General features: G+C 57.9%; 3 protein-coding genes across 4 annotated transcripts; 2 read left to right on the top strand and 1 right to left on the bottom strand.

Annotated features, from left to right (window-relative positions):
- Nucleotides 1-212: 212 nt before the first annotated feature.
- CHTF8 (chromosome transmission fidelity factor 8) lies at nucleotides 213-1,028 on the bottom strand (the record flags this gene model as incomplete). Its single annotated transcript, XM_081335639.1, has 2 exons — nucleotides 213-661; nucleotides 945-1,028. Coding segments are annotated over 2 exons (294 nt in total), but the record flags the coding sequence as incomplete, so codon positions are not given.
- Nucleotides 976-9,454, top strand: UTP4 (UTP4 small subunit processome component). Of its 2 annotated transcripts, XM_081335577.1 has the most exons (16): nucleotides 977-1,195; nucleotides 1,295-1,486; nucleotides 1,624-1,708; nucleotides 2,082-2,171; nucleotides 2,562-2,773; nucleotides 3,238-3,409; nucleotides 4,404-4,495; nucleotides 4,629-4,725; nucleotides 4,878-4,942; nucleotides 5,192-5,314; nucleotides 5,433-5,592; nucleotides 5,774-5,880; nucleotides 6,136-6,231; nucleotides 6,804-6,989; nucleotides 7,419-7,520; nucleotides 8,378-9,454. In XM_081335577.1, exons 1-16 carry the CDS (start codon nucleotides 1,031-1,033, stop codon nucleotides 8,492-8,494), a joined length of 2,061 nt encoding a protein of 686 aa, XP_081191703.1. In that variant the 5' UTR covers nucleotides 977-1,030; the 3' UTR covers nucleotides 8,495-9,454. The 2 variants fall into 2 exon arrangements, with proteins under 2 accessions (XP_081191702.1, XP_081191703.1); XM_081335576.1 differs by having other exon boundaries at nucleotides 976-1,486.
- A 674-nt stretch (nucleotides 9,455-10,128) lies between these two features.
- On the top strand, nucleotides 10,129-22,185 carry SNTB2 (syntrophin beta 2). The gene is made up of 7 exons (XM_081336070.1): nucleotides 10,129-10,663; nucleotides 15,340-15,553; nucleotides 16,599-16,809; nucleotides 17,166-17,308; nucleotides 18,138-18,328; nucleotides 18,881-19,065; nucleotides 19,369-22,185. Exons 1-7 carry the CDS (start codon nucleotides 10,144-10,146, stop codon nucleotides 19,459-19,461), a joined length of 1,557 nt encoding a protein of 518 aa, XP_081192196.1. The 5' UTR covers nucleotides 10,129-10,143; the 3' UTR covers nucleotides 19,462-22,185.
- The last annotated feature ends 340 nt before the right edge of the window (nucleotides 22,186-22,525 follow it).

Below are 22,525 nucleotides of genomic sequence, written 5' to 3'. Positions count from 1 at the left end.
CTAAGGGAAAGGCTTCTCTCTCCAGGCTGGCTAAGGCCAAAGCATGTTGGGGAGGAGAGCCAGGATCCGGCCCCTCTTTTGGCTGGGCTTCCTTTTCGCTCTTCTCCAGCTCTGCTGAGCTTCAGCTTTTGTAGGCTGATCCTTTTGGGCTCCTGATGAATTTTAAAAGTTTTTGTATTCTTTGGTAATAACACTAGTTGAACACTTAAAAGTTCTCTGTAAGTGTATTTATTTTTTACTTGCATTTTCACTTTTTAAAAAGAGGTTTGAGTTTTTTTTTATTAATTTGGAACAATAATAAACCTTTGTAAACAGAGGAGCCTTTTTCTGTCCCTCCCCCCCCCAGGTTAACAGGATCCCAACAAACCGTCCCCTTTCCGCGGAAAATAGACGGGCGCCCAAATGCCAGACTGACAGCCAAAGAGCACCAGGGAGGCCCCGCCGGCGGGACTCAGGCCTTCTTGGGCGCGCTGGGGACGATGGGCTTGGGGCGCGTTTTGAAGAGCATCTTGGTACGGATGAGCGCGGCGACCTCGTAGGCGGCGGGGCCGGGAGGATCGCCGGCCGCGGCGGCCCCTCTGCGCAGGACGGCCACGGCCTTCTCCAGCCGCACCGCCTTCCCGTAGAGCACGTGGTGGCCCACGATCAGCACCGGCACTCCCTGCGGGGCAGAGCGCGGGACGGCCAGGAGGGTCAGCGGACGCCCCCCGGCCCCGGCCTCCCCCCCGGCCCCGCACTGACCTCCTGGGTGAAGTGCAGGTCCCCCAGCAGCCTCCCGGCCAGCCCGCCGCCGCCGCCGCCGCCCCGCGCCTCCAGCTGCCCCTGCAGCTCCAGCAGCAGCCACTCCGCCGCCGCCGCCTCCCCGCGCGCCGCCCTGCAAGACGGAGCCGGTCAGGTCGGGGCGGGCCCCCCCCGGCGCCCCCCCCCGGCGCCCCGGGACTCACCGGCGCACGGCCAGCTGCACCATCGCGCCGCCCCCTCCGCCGCTTCCGCTTCCGGGCCAGCGAGGCACGTGGAGTCGGCGGCGGCCATGGGCGAGTTCCAGGTGCACCGCGCGCGGCTCTTCGCCTTCGTGCCGGCCGGGGTCCGCTGCCTGGCCGCCCCCGCCGCCCGCCCGCCCCGCCGCCTGGCCGCCGCCCGCCTGGACGGCGCCGTGGAGCTCTACGACCTGCGGGCCAACGGCGCCCAGGAGAAGGTGGGCGGCGGGGCGGAGGGCGCGGGCGGGGCGCGCCGTCCGTCCGTCCGTCCGTCCGGTCCCCGCCACTCGCTCCGTCTCTCTCCCTCCCTCCCGCAGGTGATCCCGGGCCACGAGGCGCGCGCCCCGGAGGCGCTGTGCTGGGCGGCGGGCGAGCGGCTCTTCGGCGCCGGGCTCGGCGGGGCGGTGGTGGAGTTCGACCTGGAGCGGCTGCGCGTCAAGTCCTCGCTCGACGCCTTCGGGGGGCCCCTCTGGAGCATGGCGGCCCACCCCGGCGGCGCGCAGCTGGCGGTGCGCGGGGGTCCCCGGGCCCTGGGGGCGGGGGGCGCCGGGAGGGTCCGCGCGTGGAAGGGCGGAGGGGCCGGGGGAGGGAGCGCGGGTGCTCTACCCGGCCGGGGGGGGCTCTGACGCTGGGCTGGTTTCCGCAGGTGGGCTGCGAGGACGGCTCCGTTAAGCTCCTCCGAGTCGGGCCGGATCGAATCCAATTCGAAAGGCAGCTGGACCGGCAGAAAGGTCGGGGGACGGTGGTCCAGAAGGCGTTTGCCGGGGGAGGGGAAGGGGCGGGAGAAGCAAAAGCGTTTGCTTTCGGCGCTAAATGTTTAACTTCGGGCTCCAAGTTGAAAACTAACAGCTGAAACAGGACTATAATTGTGCTGCTTTAATTCTTTAGCGTTTTGCCCAAAGTTGTGATTATGAGCTAGGTTCCCAAAGTCAACAACTGGCCTGTTTCCACTGTACAGTGTTGGAAGTTCCAGGCAGGAGTTCAGTGGCTGCCAAAGGCCATCCCACCCTGGGCAGCTGGATTTCTCCGTCTGGGGTTGGGGAAACAGCATTACCTGGACAGTTCCAGCCTCTGGGGCTGAGACCCTCCCCCCTTCTCTCACAGAGCGCATCCTCTCTCTATCCTGGCATCCTTCTGGGACCAAGATTGCAGCTGGCTCCATTGACTGCTTCTACATCTTTGATGTCGAAACTGGTAAGTTCTCCGGCTGGTTTGGACCAAGAGAAGCAAGCAATGAGCAGGAGCACCTGAGAGGGACCTGCCTGGGCTGCCAAGGGAGTCTTTGAGCCCCTCTGATGGCTTTCTTGACTGCTCCGGTTACACCCGGCAGAGGCAGTGTCAGTATTCTTAGTCATTGGAGCCTGTTCTGGTCTCATGGTGCAAAAGGTCCTGGGTTCAGTTTCTGTAGGTGTTCTAAAAGGAGAAGTTGGTGTCAATCAGGGCCCCCAGGTAAGCAAAAAAGGCTAGTGTGGTAGAAAAGAGTTTTCTGTGGCTTTGTTTGAGCAACTGTTTCTCCCGGTTGCCTTTTAAGTATGGCTGATTTTTAATTGCCGCCGTTGAACATCCCTCGTGCATCTTTCTTAGGGCACATCAGCCAGCGGATCCTGGTAGAAAGGCGTCTGCAAGCCCCTCCCAGCCAGAAATGCCTGGTGTGGGGCGTGGCCTTTCTTTCAGATGGCACAGTGGTCAGTGTGGATTCTGCTGGAAAAGTGCAGTTCTGGGATTCGGTGATGGGCACTCTGCTCTCCAAGCATCCCATCAGCAAAGCTGCAGTGCTTTCCGTGGCCGTGGCTGAGGTGGGTGAGAGTTGCAAAATGTGGGCAGTTTTGCAAATCCTGATAAAAAGGACAGGAAGAAGCGTCTTTGTCCCATCGGAGTATTGAATATTTATTCTACCCTGATGCAGTAGGGCCAGTAGTACAAACAAGCTGCCAAAACCCAGATTCCCCCTAAGGCCTCGTCACATAGAACTGGAGGATAGCTTTCCACCCAACCAGACTAGCACAAGTGCCTTTCCCTGTAGGTTGCTTCTTTCTGGAAAGGAATTCTTGGGCATTTTGTGCTGTAAGTCCAGCTTGACATGCTGAAGTTGCTCACCATCGAGCAGGAGGAAACAAAGGGCCAGCTGCGTCTCTCAGCAGGGCCTTCTCTCAGGCATCTTGCTGGGGACATAATTGGCCAGAGGGAATCTGAGCCTTTGTGGTCTTTGAGGTTCACGGCATCATCTTCTCAACCCCTGGTATTGCCCGGTTTTCTTTAGGCAGAAGACAGCATGGTTGTTGGCACATCGGAAGGGATGGTATATCAGTTCCAGCTGCTACCGGTGAAGCTGGACAGCTCTGAGCGCCAGTGGATGCAGACGAGACCCTTTCGGCATCACACTCATGATGTGCGGACGGTGGTACACACTGCCACAGCCTTCATCTCTGGAGGTACAGTAGGGCGCCTAACTTCTAGGTTGTAGCTCAAGGTCCTTCATAAGCAGAAGATGGGCAAGGAACACAGTGAGGTAGATGAGACCAGTTGTGTTCCTGACTATCTCCCCATGTCTGGTGGCATTTGGGTAGCTGGGATGACTTTACGCATTGCTCTAAGCCAGTAATGGTGAACCTTTTAGAGATCGAGTACCCAAACTGCAATCCCAAGCCCACGTATGTATCGTCGGGTGCCAGGTGGGCATGGCCCATTGGGTGGGCGTAGCTGCGCTGGTAACTCCAGACAGGGTGGGACTAAAAAGTTCAATCAATTCCAACTTTGCAAGATCTTTTTTTCCTGCGAGAAGTTGAAATTGATTGATTGAACCTTTTTTTTTTGCACATGGCGGAGGCCTAAAGCGAAAAGGTTTTATAAAACCCAGCTAAAGGGCTAGGACTGGGGTGACTGCGTGTCCCCACACAGGGCTCTATGTGACAAGCGTGCCATAGGTTTGCCACCACGGACTTAGCGTTAGGGTTACGTCACCATGAACTCATAGAGCAAAATGGACATTGTCAACAAACTCGGAGTGCTTGGCTACGGTTAGGAGGGCACTTATTTTTCTAGGCTGCCCTATTTTATGTTTCCTGGTAAAATACATGGGAAAATCCCATTGGAGGAAAATTCCACTTAGGGTTAGGGTTAGGTCACCATGAACTCATAGAGCAAAATGGACTTCGCCAACAAACTCGTTATGGTTAGGAGGGCACTTACTTTTCTAGGCTGCCCTATCTGTTTCCTGGTAAACTACATGGGAAAATCCCATTGGAGGAAAATTCCACTTAGGCTAGTGATGGTTTATTCAGGAAGCCTGGACATCTTGGCTCAGATAATGAGAAGCCAGAGGCCAGAGTGCTTTGGGGAGATGCACAGAGCCCGCCCTCACAAGGCACGCTATCAGGCAATTGTCAAGAGTGGCTTTATGAGCCATGTGCCATTCTCCTCTGGCAGGGCTGGATGGACAACTTGTGATCCGACCCCTAATGGAGAAGGTGGAGTCGAAGTCCTATGATGCTGCCCTCCGCACAATCACCTTCCCCCACGTGAGTATCCGGACTGCGCCCTTCTCCTGGGCTGAGGGGGAGCTGTTCCCCCTGGAGAGAAGGGTGGGATCCTGCAGCGATGGGGCCAGCTGTCTCCTTTGTGGTACTTCAGGTGGCTTTTCCCTTCTTGCAGAAGCGCCTTGTCTCCTGTGCCAGGAGAGCCCGGCTCCTCCTCTTCCAGTACCCCCAGCACCTGGAGCTCTGGCGGCTTGGCACCACAAACTCCTTTGGTGAGGATGCGCATGGCTTCAACATGCAGATGATGGGCATGGCAAAGAGCACAACCTCCCTGCCTCTTTGGCAGTCGCAGTAGGACTGTTTTGCCATGTCCTGCCTCAGGTGGCATCTGGCTTTCTGCAAGTTGCCTTGTTTCTTGTTGCAGGAAGGCCTGGTGAGGTCCTGCCAGTGTCCTGCCCCCCCCAGAATCTGCTCCAGCTGAAGGCCAAGGTGAGAAGCCGTGATTTCCTAACCCTGGCCCTAATCCTGCACCTGGGGCAACTCTGTCCAGCCCTGGTTTGGCATTTCCATCCTTCGCTGCCTTCTCTGCTCAGAGGAAGAAGGGAACGGGTGTCTTAGGAGTGCCCCTTGAGGGGTCTATGCAGCACGTTGGTGGGTCTGGAGAATCCCTCCTGTTGCGGAGTCAGTTGCGCAGGCTCTCCTTGCTGCACTATTATTGGTCCTCTCACTTCATCGAAGGGCCCAGAGCACATCCGCAGCAGCTGCGTCTCTCCGTGTGGCGGATGGATCGCCTACTCCATAGCTAGCAGGTTCTGCCTGCATCGGGTTCAGCTCGTCAGCGACCAGATTTCCATCAACAGAGTGAGTGAGATCTCCATGGTGTGGGGGGAGCTGTGGGTATTCAGCCAGCTGGCAACGTTCCCGGACTTGCTCTGGTGGGCTCAGCCACTTGCATCAATCCTGGTTTGTTTTCTTCAAGGTTCGCAAGACTCCCAAGCTGAACGGCTCAGCCCACCACCTCCTTTTTTCTGACGACTCCACCAGCCTTTTTCTGGCATCAGATCGGGGCTGCGTGCATGTGCTTTCGCTCTTGCAGTCAGGGACCTGCAGGCATCTACACACACTTCGCCCAAATTCGGGTAACAGCGGTTTGTTTTAGATGCAGGCATACTGAACATTCTTGCAGGAATAGCCAAATGTTTTCTGCAGATGCTCCCAGATGAGAAAGATAGGCAGCAGTTAGCTGGCCTCTACAGCAGTTAGACTTGCTGGAGGAAATCAGAAAAGCTGCTCCAGCTCCAGATCTGTGTCTCCCTGCAGAGACCTTGGAAGCAGTGCAGCAGCTGGCGGTGAGCGCGGATGGCAAGTGGCTGGCTGCAGCAGGGGGAGACCGGGAAATCTGCGTCTATAATTTGGGAGACACCAAGGTGAGCCCAGCCACAGACGTGGCAGCCAGAGACCAGATCTGCTCTTAGTCCCGTTCCGCTTCCTCTTTTTCTGGTCTGGGTCTTGCAGCCAGTACTGGCCTCTCAGTGCTGCGTTTACTCTGCCTTGGGTTGGCTTGGTGGGAGCTGGCTCAGCCACTGACGAGTCCAACGGCCTCTGATGGAGAAACCAGCCCTGCAAGTGGGGAAGGCCAAGGCAGGCTCTCCCCCTTATTCCACTGCGCCTTCCTTCCCCAGCTTCACTGCACTGTGCCAGCATACGAGTGTCCAGTGACCGCAATGGCAATCCATCCGCTGACCAATAACCTCATTGTTGCACATTCAGATCAGCAGGTAAGGGCTGCTCTTCCCTAGATTGGCGAAGCAGAGTTGGCACACACAAAGGTCTGCCTCCAAGAACTGCCTCGGGCAATGCCAGTTGAGGGCAGTGTTAGCCTTACTCAACCATCCTTTGTGCAGACTTTGGCAGTAACCTGCTGCTCTTGGACCCAGGAAAGGGGCAGCGGGGGGGGGGTTCCATTAGGGCAGGGGTACGCAACCTCGGCTCTTTTATGACTCGTGGACTTCAACTCCCAGAATTCCTGAGTCAGCTGACTGAGGAATTCTGGGAGTTGAAGTCCATGAGTCATAAAAGAGCCAAAGTTGCCTACCCCTGCATTAGGGAGTCAGCAGCCCAGTCACCATCAATCCTAGTTAGAGCAGAATGTTCCCATTAGAATTAGCTGCAGTTAACAGGCACACCCTGCATTAAAGTGCATCTTTTGCCAGAGGACAACCTGCTCTGAATGCAGCACCGGGAAGGGAGGAGGTGGTTCTCGTGCTGGGATGGGAGCCATCTGGCTTCAGAACAGGATCTGGGGAGGGGAGGGGAGTCACGCCTCTCTCGCCGGCTTTCCTGCTTCCAGGTGTTTGAGTTCAGCATCAAGGAAAGAGGCTACACACCCTGGAGCCGGAAGCTGCAGCAGCTGGGCCTGCACAAGGATTGGCTGGAGCGGGACACACCCATCACCCACATCGCCTTCCGCCCTAAGCATTCCTCCCATGTCTTGCTGCACGACACATACATGTTCTGCATCCTGGACATGTCGCTGGTGAGTAGATGGTGGGTGGGACTGAGTGTGGCTCTCTGGCCTGCAAGATGCAGAAAGGCTCACATTCTCTGAGCCAAGGTTGCCCATGCCTCTCTCTTCCCCCCCCCCCTCTGGCTGGGTCAAGCAAGGTGTTCCCTTAGATGGGAAAGCACCGTTTGTGCCCAGACATCCTGCCCCCCCCCCCCAAAGTGGGGACTTGGCCTGCTGATCCCACATCTAGACGCACTGGGTGGGGCGGACTAATTCTGGAATCCAAATTGGTGTTTAGCACCACTTGGCGGTTCAGCCAGAATGTTACTGATTTGGTTACGGCTTAGTACAAAGTGTGAACCAGGCCACTGAGACCCGTTCAGCAAAACATGCCTTTAGGGTGCTGTGCTTTAGCTCGGACAGTGACTGCACTCGTGGTGGTCTAATTTGCTCCTCCAGCCACTGCATGAGGACGCTGCGGCCTCAAAGAAGCCAGCGCCACATGTGAAAACAATCCAGTGCGGTCACGGACGGCCCTTCAAGATCTGCAAGAAGTTCCAGGTGGGTCTTTGGGCAGCGAGCTTTCTACGCCAGGAGAGAAGGGGAGGCCTTTTATGTGGGGCTGGGTAAGCAGCACCTGCAGAGTAGGAATCTCCCCGCCCCCAAGTTCTGCAAACCCAGCCTGGAAGGTTACTTTGTAGTTCCAGGGGAGAAGTTGGGCCCTTGGATTAACCAGGATCAACGGATCCGGTAAGTGTTCTCAAGTAATCAGCTTGCCAAAGAGGAACGGGGATGGCCACTGCCAGCAATGGTTTTGGGGCATATTGGACAGTTTGGGAGAGGGGCGTTGTGCCAGCTGCTGAAGCCCGAGCTGAGGAGCCCCTGGCCCATTAGTAGAACAGAAGGGAGGTTGCCATCCTGTGCCTGAGCCAGGGAAGTTCTCGTGGAAAACAGCCGTTTTCTTCATCAGAAGGCCAGGCCTCTGCAAGGGACGGGGCCTGTGTTCACACAAACGCCCGCCACAGAGGACAGGGACAGTGTTCTGGCAGCCCAAGGGGAGGAAGGGGGCCATAATTCTCCCCTTCTGCCTTTGCATGAGAGATGGAAGCAAAGGGCTGCAGCTGTTGGGCAGCTGCAGGAACAAGATGGTGTTTGGCTCCTGTGGGAAGCAGAGAGCTGATGGCTTCTGTGTTGCTGTGTGTGTGTGTCACAAGGTGGCAAGGCACTGTGAAAGTCCAGGGGGGCGGGTAGAAGCCCTCTTGTGGCTGGCAACGCTGGGGAGCTCAACACGGTTGCATTCTTATCCCTGCCAGGCATGCAAGGTGAAGGGACAGTCAGCTGTGCCAGCAAAGCCCCTTCTAACTTTACTTCTTGTTTCTTCTCTCCTTGCCCTTCCCATCTGTGCTCCCCCTCCCCAGCCTCTCCTCTTTGTGGATTTCCTGGATGACAATTCTTTGGTGGTGACGGAGCGGCCGCTGATGGACATCAAAGCCCAGCTGCCACCACCCATCTATCAGAAGAAATTTGGGACATAGGTTTGGAAGGATTTTTGCAGAGGCCATCCTTCACTGAGAGGCTGCCTGTGCCCTTCCCTTCAGAAGCAGGGGGTTGCGTGGCCAGAGGAGCCGCTGCCATCCTGTGTCCTGGAGGTTACCTGTTTTTCCACCGTGGCCTGGCCGGGAAAGAGAGGAACCACTCGTAATGATTAACTTCTTGTGCCTGGGAGCCAGGACCACTCGGCCTCTTCACTCAGCACCAGAAGACTTGTTGCTTTTCTCTGAGCTGTCCGCATGAAGACTTGCAAAAGACTTACTTCCCATTTTATGCACAGCCTGTTGGGGCGCATCCCTTGCCCACAAGAGTGCAGCCTGGCTGGGCTGACCCTGCAGCCGCATCGTCTCTGGGGAAAGCCTGCTGCTGCGTGTGCCCAGCAGCCAAGGGGCCAGCAGCCTTCCTGCTGGGTAAATGGCTTCAGGGCCGCCCTGGGACGCCTTTGCTCTGCTGACGCCAGGCGCAGCCTGGCACTTCACTGCTGCCTCCAGCTCCGCCTCTGCCAGACCAGGAACCCTGATTTCCACCCGATCAAGCCAGAACAGCAAAGTCAGCAGTGAGGGAGGAGGCTGCCTTGACCTTGCTTTGTTTTGTGTTCCTCCAGGAAGGGAGGGAGGGAATTTGTGTGCGTGTGTGTATGCGCGCAGAGCCTCTGGGTCCCTGCATTTTCAGAAGGCGAGTAGGGCCGCAGAGGCCACGAACGGCCCTTCCGCTGCTGCTCAGTGGAGCCTGAAGGTCCTGTGTCCTCTGCTGGCTCGAGAAGATCCCTGCCCCTCCCTGCCTGGTGGCCAGTGCTGACAGCCCCTCCCCCCTTTCCAGTCCAACCGGGGAGCTCTGAGTTTGGCTACTGCGGTGACCAATTCGGTAAAAGGAAGCCTCCCTTCCTGGTGTACAAAATGTTTACACGCTCCTCTGGGACGCTTAAATAAAAATCCCTCCAGCTGCTCAAGGCTCTTTCTCGGGCTTCGTGGGGGCGTGAGGCTTTTTGTTATTGACAGCTGTAATCCTGGCACACTTGCAAACCGTTTCCGAAGTTGCTTGGGCTCGAAGTCTTCCAGACGGTAGTTAGGGAATGGAAGCGAGCCCCGAGTGCGTGCCAACGGGAGAATCGCGGCTCCCGCTACCGCCGCTGCTGCTGCTGCCGCCCCTGGCTTGATCGTCGGGCGAACACCTGACCGGAGGCGCCCGGCGGCCCCGCCTTTTGGGACCCCGAAGCCTCCAACGGCTCGGGCGGAGGAGGACGAGCCGGCGAGGCTGATGCCGGAGCAACAATTCGGGGAGCGCGAGCTCGCCCCCCTCCCCCCGAGGCTGAAGCCTGCAGCTCAGCGTCCCCCGTGCTGGACAGGCTGGCTTCGGGGCAGAGAAGCCGCGCCTTCCTCCCTCCCCCCGCCCGCCCGGCAGCCGGGGACCCCGCGGGCCTCCCTGCTTCGGAAAGGCTGCGGCCCCGGAGAGTCCCGCCGCGCTCCCGGGCGGGGGCGGGGGCGGTGCGGGGGGCCGGCAGCCGCCCCCTCCCTGCGGCTCACGTGACGCGGTGCCCTTGGCACGAACCGGCGGGCGGGCGGGGCGGGGCCAGCCTCCCGCGCCCTGCAAGAGGCCCCGCCCGCGCCACTCGCGGCGCCTCGGCGGGTGCGGGATGGCGGTGTGGACGCGCGCCCGCAAGGCCGGGCTGCTGGAAGTGCTGCTGCGCGAGCGCTGGGTGCGGGCGGTGGCCGAGCTGAGCGGGGAGGCGCTGGCGCTGAGCTCCGAGCCGGAGCCGCGCGACGGTCTGCCCAACGGCGCCGCCGCCGCCGCCGCCTCGCCCTCCGCCTCCCCCGAGCGGGGCGCCGCCTCCCCCTGGCCGCCGGGCTCCGGCTCGCCCGGCCCGCCTTCCCCGCCGCGGGGCTCGGCGCCGGGCTCCCCCCCGGCCGGGGTGCGCCGCGTGCGGGTGGTGAAGGCGGAGGCGGGCGGGCTGGGCATCAGCATCAAGGGCGGGCGCGAGAACCGCATGCCGGTGCTCATCTCGCGCATCTTCCCGGGGCTGGCGGCCGAGCGCTGCGGGGCGCTGCGCCTGGGCGACGCCATCCTGGCCGTCAACGGCGTGGACCTCCGCGACGCCACCCACGACCAGGCCGTGCAGGCGCTCAAGCGAGCCGGCCGGGAGGTCCTGCTGGAAGGTAAGCGCCGGCGCTCTGCACGCGCCCAGGGGCCGCGCGGCTCGCGGGATGGGGTGGGGGACGGCCGGCCGCCCCGTCGGCACGTGAACCCTCCCCGCGGCCCGGCGGCTTAGTCCCGGGGCTCCACGGGCAGCCGGTCTGGGGCTGCGGGGAGGCGGCGCCCGAGGCAGAGCCGGACACCTGGGTGCCGCTTGGGCTTGGCCCGAGGCCCCCAGCTGCCCCCACCCCTCCGCAAGCAGCTTCGGGACCGGCGCCTCTCGCCCGCTTGGCTGATGAAGGAGAGGGCGTGGGGGCGAGCGCAGCCCCCCTTCGAAGCCCTAATTCGACACGTCGTCGGGAGCGGCTGGACCTCCGCTCGTCGCTCAGTCAATCCAACGACGGGAAACGGCGGAGTTTCCTTTCAAACCGGAATTTCCCACTTCTCGTTCCGCTTTGGGCCAGGCTCCGGGAAGGGCAGAGCGTCTTAGGCCAGCCTTGCAGCCCCCTCAGGCAACCCGATTAGCTTGCCCAGAACGGGCTAGGAGCCGGAGATGGGATCACGGTCAGTGGGGCGCCTCAGGAATTCCCAACAGGCCTCGGTGCGGTCTGCTCCTCCGGTTGTTGGTGTGGGAGAAGCGGGTGCTGTCACCTCGCCCAGCTGCAGAAGGCAGCAACTTTGATCAAACTCCAGGGACAGCTTGGCTGTCAGGATGCTTTCTCCGGAGGGGAAGGGCAGCCTCTGAAGGCCCAAAGCCCATCTTCTCTCTTGGTATTAGATGTCTGGCGTGTCGTGTGGGGGGACGTTGCAGCTCCTGGAAGCCCCTGGGAAGTGGAGGGCTGATCGCCCTGCAGGAGATTGGACGGGTGGGTCATCTTAGCACCTGGCAATGCTCTTCAGCCTCTCTTTAACTGTCGTTCAGCTTCCGCTATTAAGAAGTGGGGCAGCCACCTCTTTATCTGGGGCGTGATTCTGTCTCTGGGAATGCAGGGCGAAGGCTGTGGAAGATGTCTGCGCCACACAAGGGGTTGGCGGGGCTGCTGCCATGTACAGCTGTCGCTTTCCAGGCTTGGTTGGGGCATTGCTTGGTTGGTTGGGGCTTCGCTCCTTGGCCTAGATGCGTCTTTTGTGGGTCCACTAAGTGGTCCCACAGGGGCAGGGTGAGCTCCCTGCTGTAACTCATAGCCTCTGACTATCCAAGTTTGGGTGCCAAGGGATGACCCTTCTGGGAGTGGACGCAAAGAACAGCAATGCTGGAGACTGGATTTCGGGAGTAACCAAAGCAGCATTTTTCTGTGCTGCTTCCCCTTTTGCAACACAGCCTACCTTTCTTCACCTCTCTTGGACAAGAACTATTACCTCCCCCCTTCTGCCCCATCAGCCCAGGAACAGAAAGGAAAGTGGGGCTCTTTGTGGGAAGTCTGCAAAAGTGTTTGTAGTAGCAGGGACTTTAAAGGGGACCCCAAATCTTGAGGAGGACTGTCCTTCGATAGAAGGCTGGCCTTAGTCTTTGCTGACCTTTGGGAGTCAACAGGTGAAGCACTTAGGGCCTTTCTGTGCATCGGCCCCTCTGTTGGCCCTGGCTTTGGGGCCAGGCTTTTCTCTAAGCCTCCCCACTTCACGCACTGCATACAGCTGGGGGGGGCTCTGCTCAGGATCTCTCTCCCCAGTTTGGCTCACCACTTTTTCTCCTAGTTCCTAAGCCCTGTAAACGTGTCTGGCTGGGAAAACGTCTGGAAAAGCAGCACCCCCTTGAGGGAGGGTGGTGGGAAGGGTGATGGGAGGGGGCCTTGTGGGGAGCCGGGAGGTCCCACCCGGCCCTCCCTCCTTCCGGCTTCCCCTGCTTGGCCCTCTGGGAGACCTGCAGGGTCTTTGCAGCTGAAAGGTAGCTGTGGACTGAGAGCAGGGGGCGTTTCTTCGGGGGGGGGAAAGGGGGGCTGTGCTGTGCATTTCTTCCCCCCCCATGCAAAATGCCAAACGTTGTGAAAACGTCCAGAAAGCCTCCCCCCCCGTCCCGCTGAGCTGTGGCTCTTCCTTGGTTGCAGCCACTCCGGATGATGGTGGCTGAGGCCAGCCGGGCTCCGTCTTCACGGGAGCGAATGGGGCAGCCTCTGAGGGCCACCTCCTTAGAGAAAGAAAGGTTCCTGTGGTTGCAAGTGGAGGTCCTTCGAACCTTCCTCAAGAGACCAAGAATTTGGACAGCCTTCGGGGTCACTGTTAGGGCGGTGAAGCCCTGAGACCAGACCATCCTCTGGGCCTTTTCAAATTGTGGCTCTGTCCAGGTTGAGCCGCCTTTTTGAGTCATTTATCTTGGCTCCTCATGGGCCAGAAGAGTTTTCTTGAGAGGCCTAAATGTTTCCGTTCTTCCACAGGGTCCTCTAAGCCCCTCCTCTCTCCTGCCTTTCAGTCCAAGGGGCTTTTCTGGGCTGCTGAATAAAATGCTTTTGCTCTTGCAAACCCGTAACAGGGTGACCAGCTCTGATTTATCCTTCCCAGCTCCTGAGTCATTGGCTGGCTGGGGAGGAGTGCAAAGGCCTGCTGGGCAAAGGAGGGTAGGGACGTTTTATGGATGGGGATACTGGAGAGCCCACATCTGGTAGCCAGCTGTGGAGCTCCTCTTCTGTTGAGCCATCCTCCTAGGAGGGGCCTTTCCCATCCACCCTGCTCCCTCTGCCTCCCATCCTGGGGTGTGTGTGTGTGTGAGCCTGAGCTGCTTGGCTGGAAAGCTCCCCCTGGGCCACTGAGGCAGCTGTATGTGGCTCTGACCCTCCCCCTGCCCTCCTTTGCACAGGCCTGGAGCCCCACTGGACAGGCTGGGAGCTAGGACAGCAGGAGTGCACAGGCAGCCCCCCCCCCCGCCACTGGCCCCTGTTAAGGATGTGCCCTGCTGCCACTTGTACAGCTGTCCTGGTTGACAAACAGCTGTAAATACCTGCCCTGTTCTTGCCTCATTGGTGACTTGAGGGAGGACTCTTAATGTTGGTCCTTCCAGACAGAAATCAGCTCCTTTATTTTTAATGTGCTCCCTCGTCTTTGGAAGCTGCCCTTTCTTCAGACCTCCCTGGACATGGTGAGGCCCCTCCGCCTGGCAGAGTTGCTCAGGAGAGTTGAGTTTGAACAAAGAGCTTCGAACGTTTGGCAAGCCTCCCTGCCTCTTAGGGCTGCAACGTCTGGATGTGCATTGCCAGCCCGTGATGGCAAGCTGATCCCAGGAATGCGGAGCTCTCCTTGTGTGCCAGGGATTTGCAATGGGAAAGAGAGACGGCATTTCCCCTGTCCTTGCTTCAACCGGAGGTGGGTGAGAGAGCAAGTGGCTGGTGCCGGATGTCCTTTCCTGGTGCCCCCAGGCCAGCTGCTTCCTCTCTGCACATAACCTTGGCTCAGTCCTCATCAGGAGACCCCAAATGACCATCTGGGACAGATCCTCCTGGGGAGAGCAGCCCAACAGAAAAATTGTTTGCTTAGGTCATTAAAGCTTTCTTTTCTGCTAAAAAGTGGAAGTGGTTGTGTTTATTTGGAAGTTACTTCTTCACCACTCTAGGACTGCTGTTCCACTAGCTGATCTTCCTAAAGGATTAGTGGAATTTTGAGAGTTTTCTTAAGGTTTTGTTTAGCACGTACTGGAATTTTACGTAGCTGCCAGGCATGTTTTTGTTTTGCAGGCTGGGGCTCATGTTTATCAACTGCATCTGTTTGCAGATAATTGATCCACATTTGCATTCTCTTTTTGGCATTGGCTCTTTGCATTGCTTCTGACCAAGAGCTCGTTTAGCCAAACTTGTAAGCAGACATAACAACAGCATGTTTTCAAGGCTAACCCAGATTGTGAGCCGTTTGCAGCCAGATCAAAGGCCTCCTCTAGTAACTGCATTTTTGCTACCCCAGAAACCACCCATTGCTGCTGCTGCCTCTGGACCTTCGCCCTGGGGGCAAGTAAAACTTCCCTGCAGCTTTTCCTTTCCTTGCTGGAGCCAAGATGTCTCCCGGGTGCCAGCTGCCCCTTGCAGAGAGGGATTAGAAGCCAGGCTGTGCACTAATCCTCTCTGGACAGCAGCAGGGCGCAGAGTTGATTCCTGAAGAACCACCTTGGGTGGGGCTGCTCTCCTTGCCAGGCAGGACAGCTGGCCTCCCCAATCCTCTTTGCTGCTGCCACCGCTGCCTGGCAGGGCGGGCCGCATTGAGCTGCTCAGAAGTGGGGAGCTGGGCTGAGGTTGGGCAGCGCTGTGGGAGACCCTTCCTCTGGAGTAGAGCACCAGGTCTTTGGCTGGCTGCTGTGCTCTTCAGGGGGGCATCCGGAAGTCTCGCCTGCCCCGTTGCCTTTGCGTCGAGCATCATGACGGGTCCCGTCAGGCAATGGTGGTGGTGAAATGGCCGCTCCTCAGCCTGGGAGTAGCTGCAGGCAGAGGGCAAAGGGGAGAGAGGCAGGAGGCAAGGCGGGATTGGCCTTGCAAGAGCCCATCTTGGCAAAACGCTCTGAGGCTTCCCTGAGGTCACTGCCTGCCCTTCCTTCAAGGTGAATCCAGCGGGGGAGAGCGGGTCAATCGTGGACCTGGGTGCCGGGGCGATATGGGGCTGCTTTCTGCCCAGCCGACTTCCCTGGGTTCAGCCCATCGAGGGGAGCCCCCGGGGGGTCATTCTGTGGGGCCTTGAGCATCAGGACGGGAAATGCTCAGCCCCTCCCTTCTCGGCCTGCTCTTAGTGAAGTACTTGCGGGAGGCAACTCCGTACATCAAGAAGCCGTCGCTGGTGTCCGACCTGCCATGGGATGGGGCCTTTCCGCACTCTCCCAGCCTCAGCCTCAGCGAGGAGTCTGGCTCCCCAAAGCACCAGAGCGCCCCCCAGGACCGCAAAATCATCCCCTTGAAGATGTGCTATGCTGCCAGGAACCTGAGCATGCCGGACCTGGAGAACAGGTCAGGGGGTGGGCAAGCAGAATGTTTTGCAGGGCAGCAGTTGTCTCCTTACATGAGGACTAGGAACCTGGGCTGGCTTCCAGGGTGGATCTAGAAAGGTCCTTCCCAGATCCTTTCAAGGTTGCAGCGCTGCAGCCTTCTCACGGAGGGGCGGGCGGCCAAAATCCGATGCCTGTCTGCCCCCTCCACCCAGAAGACATGTTGTTGTTTTGGAATGGATGGTCTGGTTATGCAGAGGCAGCCCACCCTCTGGACATGGGCCTGTTGTGCCCCGTGCACCCAGACCGGCCTCTTGCACAAGAAGGCTCCGGGGCAACCCTGGCAGCTATGGCATTGCAGCCGGGAGTCCTCCCGCTAAGCAGGGCTGTTTTGGGGTGGCAGCAGAGCCTGGCGGAGAGCAAGAGTGGTGGATTCCCACTTGGGTGCCATCACTGGAGTGCCCCCCTCTTTCCCTGGCCATCAGCCAAAAGGCTTCCTGGGGTGGGGGGGCAGGGACAGAGTGTGAGTGTCACAGGTTGTTCCTCTGCCCTGCAAGATATCTTGACTCCTCTCCAATGGGTGTGGAGCAGTCTTGGCTTTGGGCGTCCACAGGATGCAGCCCTGATCCCTACTGGGGGGGCAGGGAGAGGAGGTTTGGGCTCCAGCCAGGCAGGCAGACCGGAGGAGGCAGTGCCAGCCATCCCTGCTTCCTCTGCTCCCTGCAGTCTTGGGTTTCAGTACATATGGCTGCTCCTGAGAATTTAGAAGGTCGGTGGGAATTGTGGATGGGGAAGCTCCCTGCCAGCCCCAAACCCAAATGGCTTTTGCAGACCTGGCTGCCCCCAGAGCAGTCTGGCCCTCTCCTGGGTCAGTGGCCCTTCAAGGCCCCTTTTGCCAGGCCCTGAATTGAGTCGAGCGTCCTGTACAGGTGGCTCTGCTGCCGCCTCACCACAGGGGGAGGGGGCCACACTCCTCCCCTGAGAAGAGCTGGAGGGGTCAAAATGAACCTGGAAGATCAGGGATGGAGTCCCCCCCTCCTTTCAGTGGCTCTGCCTTTTCTCTGCAGGCTGATTGAGCTGCATTCACCCGACAGCCGGAACACCCTGATCCTTCGCTGCAAGGACACGGCCACAGCGCATTCGTGGTTCATGGCAATCCACACCAACATCATGGCCCTCCTCCCACAGGTCCTGGCTGAGCTCAACGCCATGTTGGGGGCCAGCCACACGGCAGGCAGCAGCAGGGAGGTGAAGCAGATCGCCTGGCTGGCTGAGCAGGTGAGCCCCTCGCCCAGCACCTCTGTAAGGCTTGGTTTTCTCTGGCGGACAGCCGGGGGAGGGGAGGGAAGTGATCTGGCCGGGAGGCCGCTGAAGCCTTCTTTGGCCAGGAAGTCACCATCCCCCCCCCGGAGCAACCTTCAGGTGCTGCAGAAGCATCTCTGACCACTGGCAACTCAACAAGGTGTGTGTGGGGGGGGCCTTATCTGAATTTGCTCCTGGTCATTGTAAGCAGCTCTGCCACAAGGGTGGCTGTCTTGTCCTGGGCCCCTCTATGTGGTCTCTCGCTAGGCCTAGGCCCCAGCTTCCCAGTGAACACCTCAGCCCACCCTTTCATCTCTCTCCGCTTCCTGCAGGCCAGACTTGACGGCGGGCGGCAGCATTGGCGGCCGATCCTCTTGGCGGTGACAGAGAAGGACCTGCTGCTCTTCGACTCCGTGCCCTGGACAAGGGACGCCTGGGCCTCTCCCTGCCACAGCTACCCACTGGTGGCCACCAGGTGGGGGAAGCCACCACTATTCTCCAGGCTCAGGTCACGCAGAAGGCCTTCCGGAAGGGGAGGGGGCATGAACACCTCCCTGGGAAAGTTCTACCAGCGTTAATTTTGGGACTTTCCTTCTGGAGACAGGAAAGTCCCAGATTGCTTCCTGCAACCAGAAAAGCAGGCAGCTGTTTCCCCTGCTCCCCTGCGCCAGGTGAAGCAGAGCTGCGGGGTGTGGGGGGGGGGATTGGCTGCCAATTCAGGCAGAAAAGCCTTGTTGGGGATCTTTGCCTGCCTTCCTCCCCCTCCTCCCCCCCCCCCCCGGTCCCCCAGGGCTGGCCTCAAGGCTGCCAAAGAGGAAAAGGCTGCACTTGCTCCTCCCGTTTGTTTGGCTTCGGCCTTTGTACTTGGCCTGTGCAAGAGGAGGCTGGCACTTTCCCTTGTGCAGGGGAGAGCGAGGGGGGGGGGCAGAGGGGAGGGCTTTCAGGCCTCCCCCCACAGGCTTCTGCATGGGTTTATCAGGAGGCTCCAAGGAGGGTTGGGGCGGCTGACAGAGACTTGGTGAGACTCTGTCAGGTTGACTCTACGGTGTCCAAAGTCTGCCCCAAAGTAATTCATCTGCTAATGGGGTGCTGCTCTGTGGCCTGTCTACTCCCCCAGCTGGGGTTCTTTCATGATCTTTGGTGAGGAGAACAGGGCGCAGTGGGGGTGGGCTTCAGGGAGAGTCTATGCAATAGGGAAAGGACCCCCCCCCAAGTATTTCTGCAATCCCTCTGGGACGGGGGTGGTGTTATTCAGAGCAAGTCACCCCCAGTTTGCAACTGCTGCTCCTTCGCTCCCCCCTCAGGCTGGTGCATTCAGGCTGCAGGTCGCCCTGCCTGGGATCAGACCTCACCTTTGCCACGCGGTCAGGCTCTCGCCAGGGCATCGAGATGCACGTTTTCCGTGTGGAGACCCACCGTGACCTCTCCACCTGGACCAGAACCCTGGTGCAAGGCTGCCATGCTGCTGCAGAGCTTGTCAAGGAGGTCTCCGTAGGTATGGCCTGGCTGCCCAGCCTTGAGGACCATGGCCCCTCCTCTCTTGAACCCCTGGAGGAGGCCCTGCTGGTCAGTCTAGCAAACGGGATGGAGAGATTATGCCCACCAGCTACAGTGTTGGCGCTGTTGACAGCAAGAAGGATGGGAGTAGATGGTGGGGTGGGAGTCCCTGCCTTGAGGAATTGGCAGCCTAAGGTGGGTTGAGCAAGTCCCAGCCTCCAAGGCTCTTTGGCCCAGGCATTGAAGGGAGAACCCGCTCCTTTCATGTGGCCACATTGCCCAGGCTGGGCAGCGCTGGCTAACAAGCAGACCAGGCATCCCCTGTTGAAGTAAACATTTTACACACGCACACACACAAACACCGCCATGCCTGCCCTGGTCCTTCCAAATCAACTGCTGCTCTCCTGGACTTGAAGGGCAGAAGATGAGGACCAGCTCTTGACAAAAAGAGCCAGGCTGGAGGTGGGCAAAGGAAGCCTGAGCCCGGTTGACCCATGGGTGGCCCTCCCCTCCTGACCACGGAGGGTCTGCTTTCTGTCTTTTGGCCTAGGCTGCATCTGGAACAGCCAGGACATTCGGCTCACAATCCACTATGAAAATGGCTTCACCGTGTCCAGCGAGGGAGCTGGTTCTACCAGTATCCTCCTCCGATACCCTTTTGAGAAGCTGAAGATGTCTGCTGATGATGGGGTCCGAAACCTGTATTTGGACTTTGGCGGCCCGGAGGGGGAACTGGTGAGTGGCTGGTTGTGAGTCGTAAGGGGAGACCCATCGTCTGGCGACGTTTGCCTGAAGAGGGGCTGTGGATTTAGGCAACTTCCTGCAATTCTGTTGAGGAATAAAGGAGGAGGGCCTTTTGCTCTCACACCCAAGGGAGAAGGAGACGAGCACAGAAATGATCACCAGCCATAACTAGAAAGCCACCTGAGCTTGGAGGTTTGGCTACACCTGGGCCATGACTTTAGTTTTGTGTGGGATGAAGGGGTCGATGCTGCTCTTTGAAATGGCAGGGTATGACTGTCTCTCCCTCCTCCACAGGCCCTGGAGCTGCACTCCTGTCCCAAACCCCTGGTCTTTGTCCTGCACACCTTCCTGTCGGCCAAAGTGACCCGCCTGGGCCTCCTGGCCTAGCCACAGCCGCCGCCGCTGCAGCCGCCACACCTGGTTCCTGGCCTTGCAAGGGTCCCATATGCCAGCCTCAGTGCCTTGACTGGACTTAGAACGGTCCCATCTCTCCCCTTCTGAAGGGTTCTGGGGAGGCTGCAGCCATAAACCCTTTGCCAGGGCAGGGCAAGCAGGAGCCGTAGAAGGAGCAATTCTCTGGTGGGATCATGTGAAGCCATCGTTCTGTTCCACTTACCAGATGTGCCTTTTGGTGGAGGCTGGGAAGAGAAAGGAAGCCTCCTCCCAGAACAAGCAAAGGGTGCCTTGTGTGCCCAGCTTGCCCTTGACGTGCCCAAGTCGTGTGCTGCTGCTGTGGGAGGGTCAGAGAGAGCCTGGGGGTTACTGTGCAGTTGCTGCCTGGTTCCAAATCAGAAGCCCCCCCCCAAAGGCTGGGGAGCTGCCCTCTCACTCTGTTCAAGAGTCCTCTCCAATTCTAGTTTTAATCCCAGAACCAGTAAAAGACACGGCCTTAGCTTAAGAGATTCTTTTCAGCATCAGAAAAAGTCTGATTCAGAAATCAGCACAAGGAAAATGTTTGAGTAGCTTTCTTTGAGCATCTCCAGCTTGCTATGCAGAGCCTGTCTCCCTTACTACAAAAGGAGATGCTCTTTGAAGCAGGTTGACTGGCTCCCTTCCCCATTTTGACATTGACTGTTACACTAGAGCAGCCTGAATCATAATTTTTACTATTTATCTTATCCCAAGCTAAGTGAATGTATTAAGGGGTCACTTATAAAAATACTCAGCATCAGCTAATGCACAGTCAGTAAGGAGGCCACCACTAGCCTCAAAATAGACACTTCTTTCCCCCTCAAACCCAGAGGGACCCTCTTGTCCCTCTGCAACAAAAGCTCTTGATACAAAAGTTGTGTAATCTCCCCAAACTCTTGGGCACATCATCAGTGAAAAGCAGTAGTGGCATTCAGTGTTTCTTGCTCTCCTGAGGAAAGAAATGAAACTAAACCTTGAGTGGTGCCCTGGTTCTTGTCTCGGAAGAAGCAGGGAGCCCAGCGGGAGGGGGGGAGTCCATGGGATGTCCCCAGTTCTGGCTCCAGTGGAGGGTGCGTGAAGGAGGTGCTTCTTGCCAGAGAGAAGCCCACCTCTACCATCCAAAGATTGGGGGTTCAGGCCTCTGTCTTGGGACTTGCAAAGAGGGCTGGGCTGGGATCTTGTCATGGGGCCCAGGAATAGAACTAGAGGTTGTTGCCTCCAGGGCTTCTGGTATCTGTAGTCTGGGATGGGTCTTGGGCATCAGTTGGAAAGGGAATAGCCCTCTCCTCTGATCTTTGAGGCTCCATCCGTTTTAGACCTCTTGGCCCAGCTGAAGGAGGCTTCCTGACCCCTCCTGTGAAGGATTTGGGCTCTCTAGGCAGAAGAGGAAGGCTGGCACTCAGGCACTCGTCCTGGATGTCCAGCTACTCTGTTAGGGCTGGAATTTGGACTGCAGGGCCTATTCAGAGAAACCTCAAGGCCAGTAAGGACCGTTCCAGGCCCTTTTCTGCATTAAAAGCCAATATTTAATGGTGCTGGAGTCTTTCTGAAGAGAACACCTTTTCTCAGTCACCTTCAGTTAAGTGTAACCAGCTTCCCTTCCTTCCAGGGCTGAAGGAGTTGAAGCCGATAATTTGCTGCTCATGTCCAGTGACCAGGCTCCCATTCAGGGTTGCTGCCAGGGGCACCGTTACATGTTTCAGAAAAGGGCCCCTGGTACCCACGTGGAGGTGATCTAAGGCTGTGGGCATTTGCTGCCTGGGGGGTATGAATGTATAGCATTGAAAGAGGAAATCTGGCTGGCATTAGCAGGTTTTCAAATGGTGCTTTTATATCACGGTGATGAACTATTATTACCAAATGGAGACAAAAGTTTAACAATACGGGTTAGGAAGTGCAGCTTGACCCGTCACATTCTCACCCTTTTTTACACAGCACTTTTCCTAGCAATGCCAGATTCGGTTTTTCAGCCCAAGGATGTTGTTGCAACTACACGAGGCTGCTCCACCAAGAGTTTAGACCCTGAATTGATGTGGAGCATAGAGCTGGGTTAGGAGACTCAGTTCCATCAGGGGAGAATTTGGGGTGGGAGACCAGCCGATTTCAGGGTTTTCTTCTTGCTAATGTTTTGTGGGCCCAGGAAAGACTTTAATTCATTAATTACTGTGGCGCCTCTTGCCAAGTGGATATCTTTGTTCAGTGGCACAAGTGACTCGCTGAGGTTTCCCATCTTCTGTCAGATATCGGGAGTTTACAGATAGGGCAAACACAACTGTTATAGGCCCAAAGTGCCAAAGAGGTCTTGAAATTTTGCACAGGAATCACTACAAGTGAGTGTCTGTGTTAATGCTGTGCACAGCTGTATGTCTGTGTGGGTATGCTGTCTGTTATAATCTAATGTGGAGTATTGCAACAGAGATACGCCATCACAAATCTTAAACCAGCTTTATTTTTTTATGCTTTGTACATGGTATTTATACAAGGACTTGCTTTTCCAATTATTTTAAATACAATTTTGGGGGGTCTCCGGGTTCTCAAGCGGCAACATTTGGACCATGTCAGATCTTCGCCAGCAGAGAAATTCTTGCCGGGCTCTGCAGAAAACCTGGGTGCTCCTGGCCGAGTTACACTCTTCACTGTATCTCATTTTACATTACAATGAAAAGCAACGAAGGGCAGGTGTATAATAAAATATTATTAGTTTTAGCCTCTACTGCTTCGTGTCTTTGCGGGGAAGCAAGAACTTTAACCCTCAGCAGTGAATTGGAGGTGGGGGAAGAAAAATGGAGAGGGGGAGATGGAGGCAGATGGCACGGGAGGCGCAAGAATTGGGCACCTCCCTGGTCCCCCCCCCGGAGAACGGAGCCTGGGGCCCTCGGTGTCCTCCCCGAAGAAGGGGGGAAGAGCTGCAGCGGCGGCCCTTCTCTGCGCTTGGTAGGTCGGGGTGGCACGACGACCCCGCGAGATGGACCAAGCCGTTCTGCCCGCGGCGAAGCGGCAGCAGCAGCGCGCAGGCCGCGGACTACGACTCCCATCGGCC

Source organism: Vipera berus (assembly GCF_964194415.1).
Source record: "Vipera berus genome assembly, chromosome: 10".
Classification (NCBI taxonomy): Eukaryota; Metazoa; Chordata; class Lepidosauria; order Squamata; family Viperidae; genus Vipera; species Vipera berus.
Note: the sequence above shows the minus strand (reverse complement) of the source record. Positions and strands in the feature narration are given on the sequence as shown.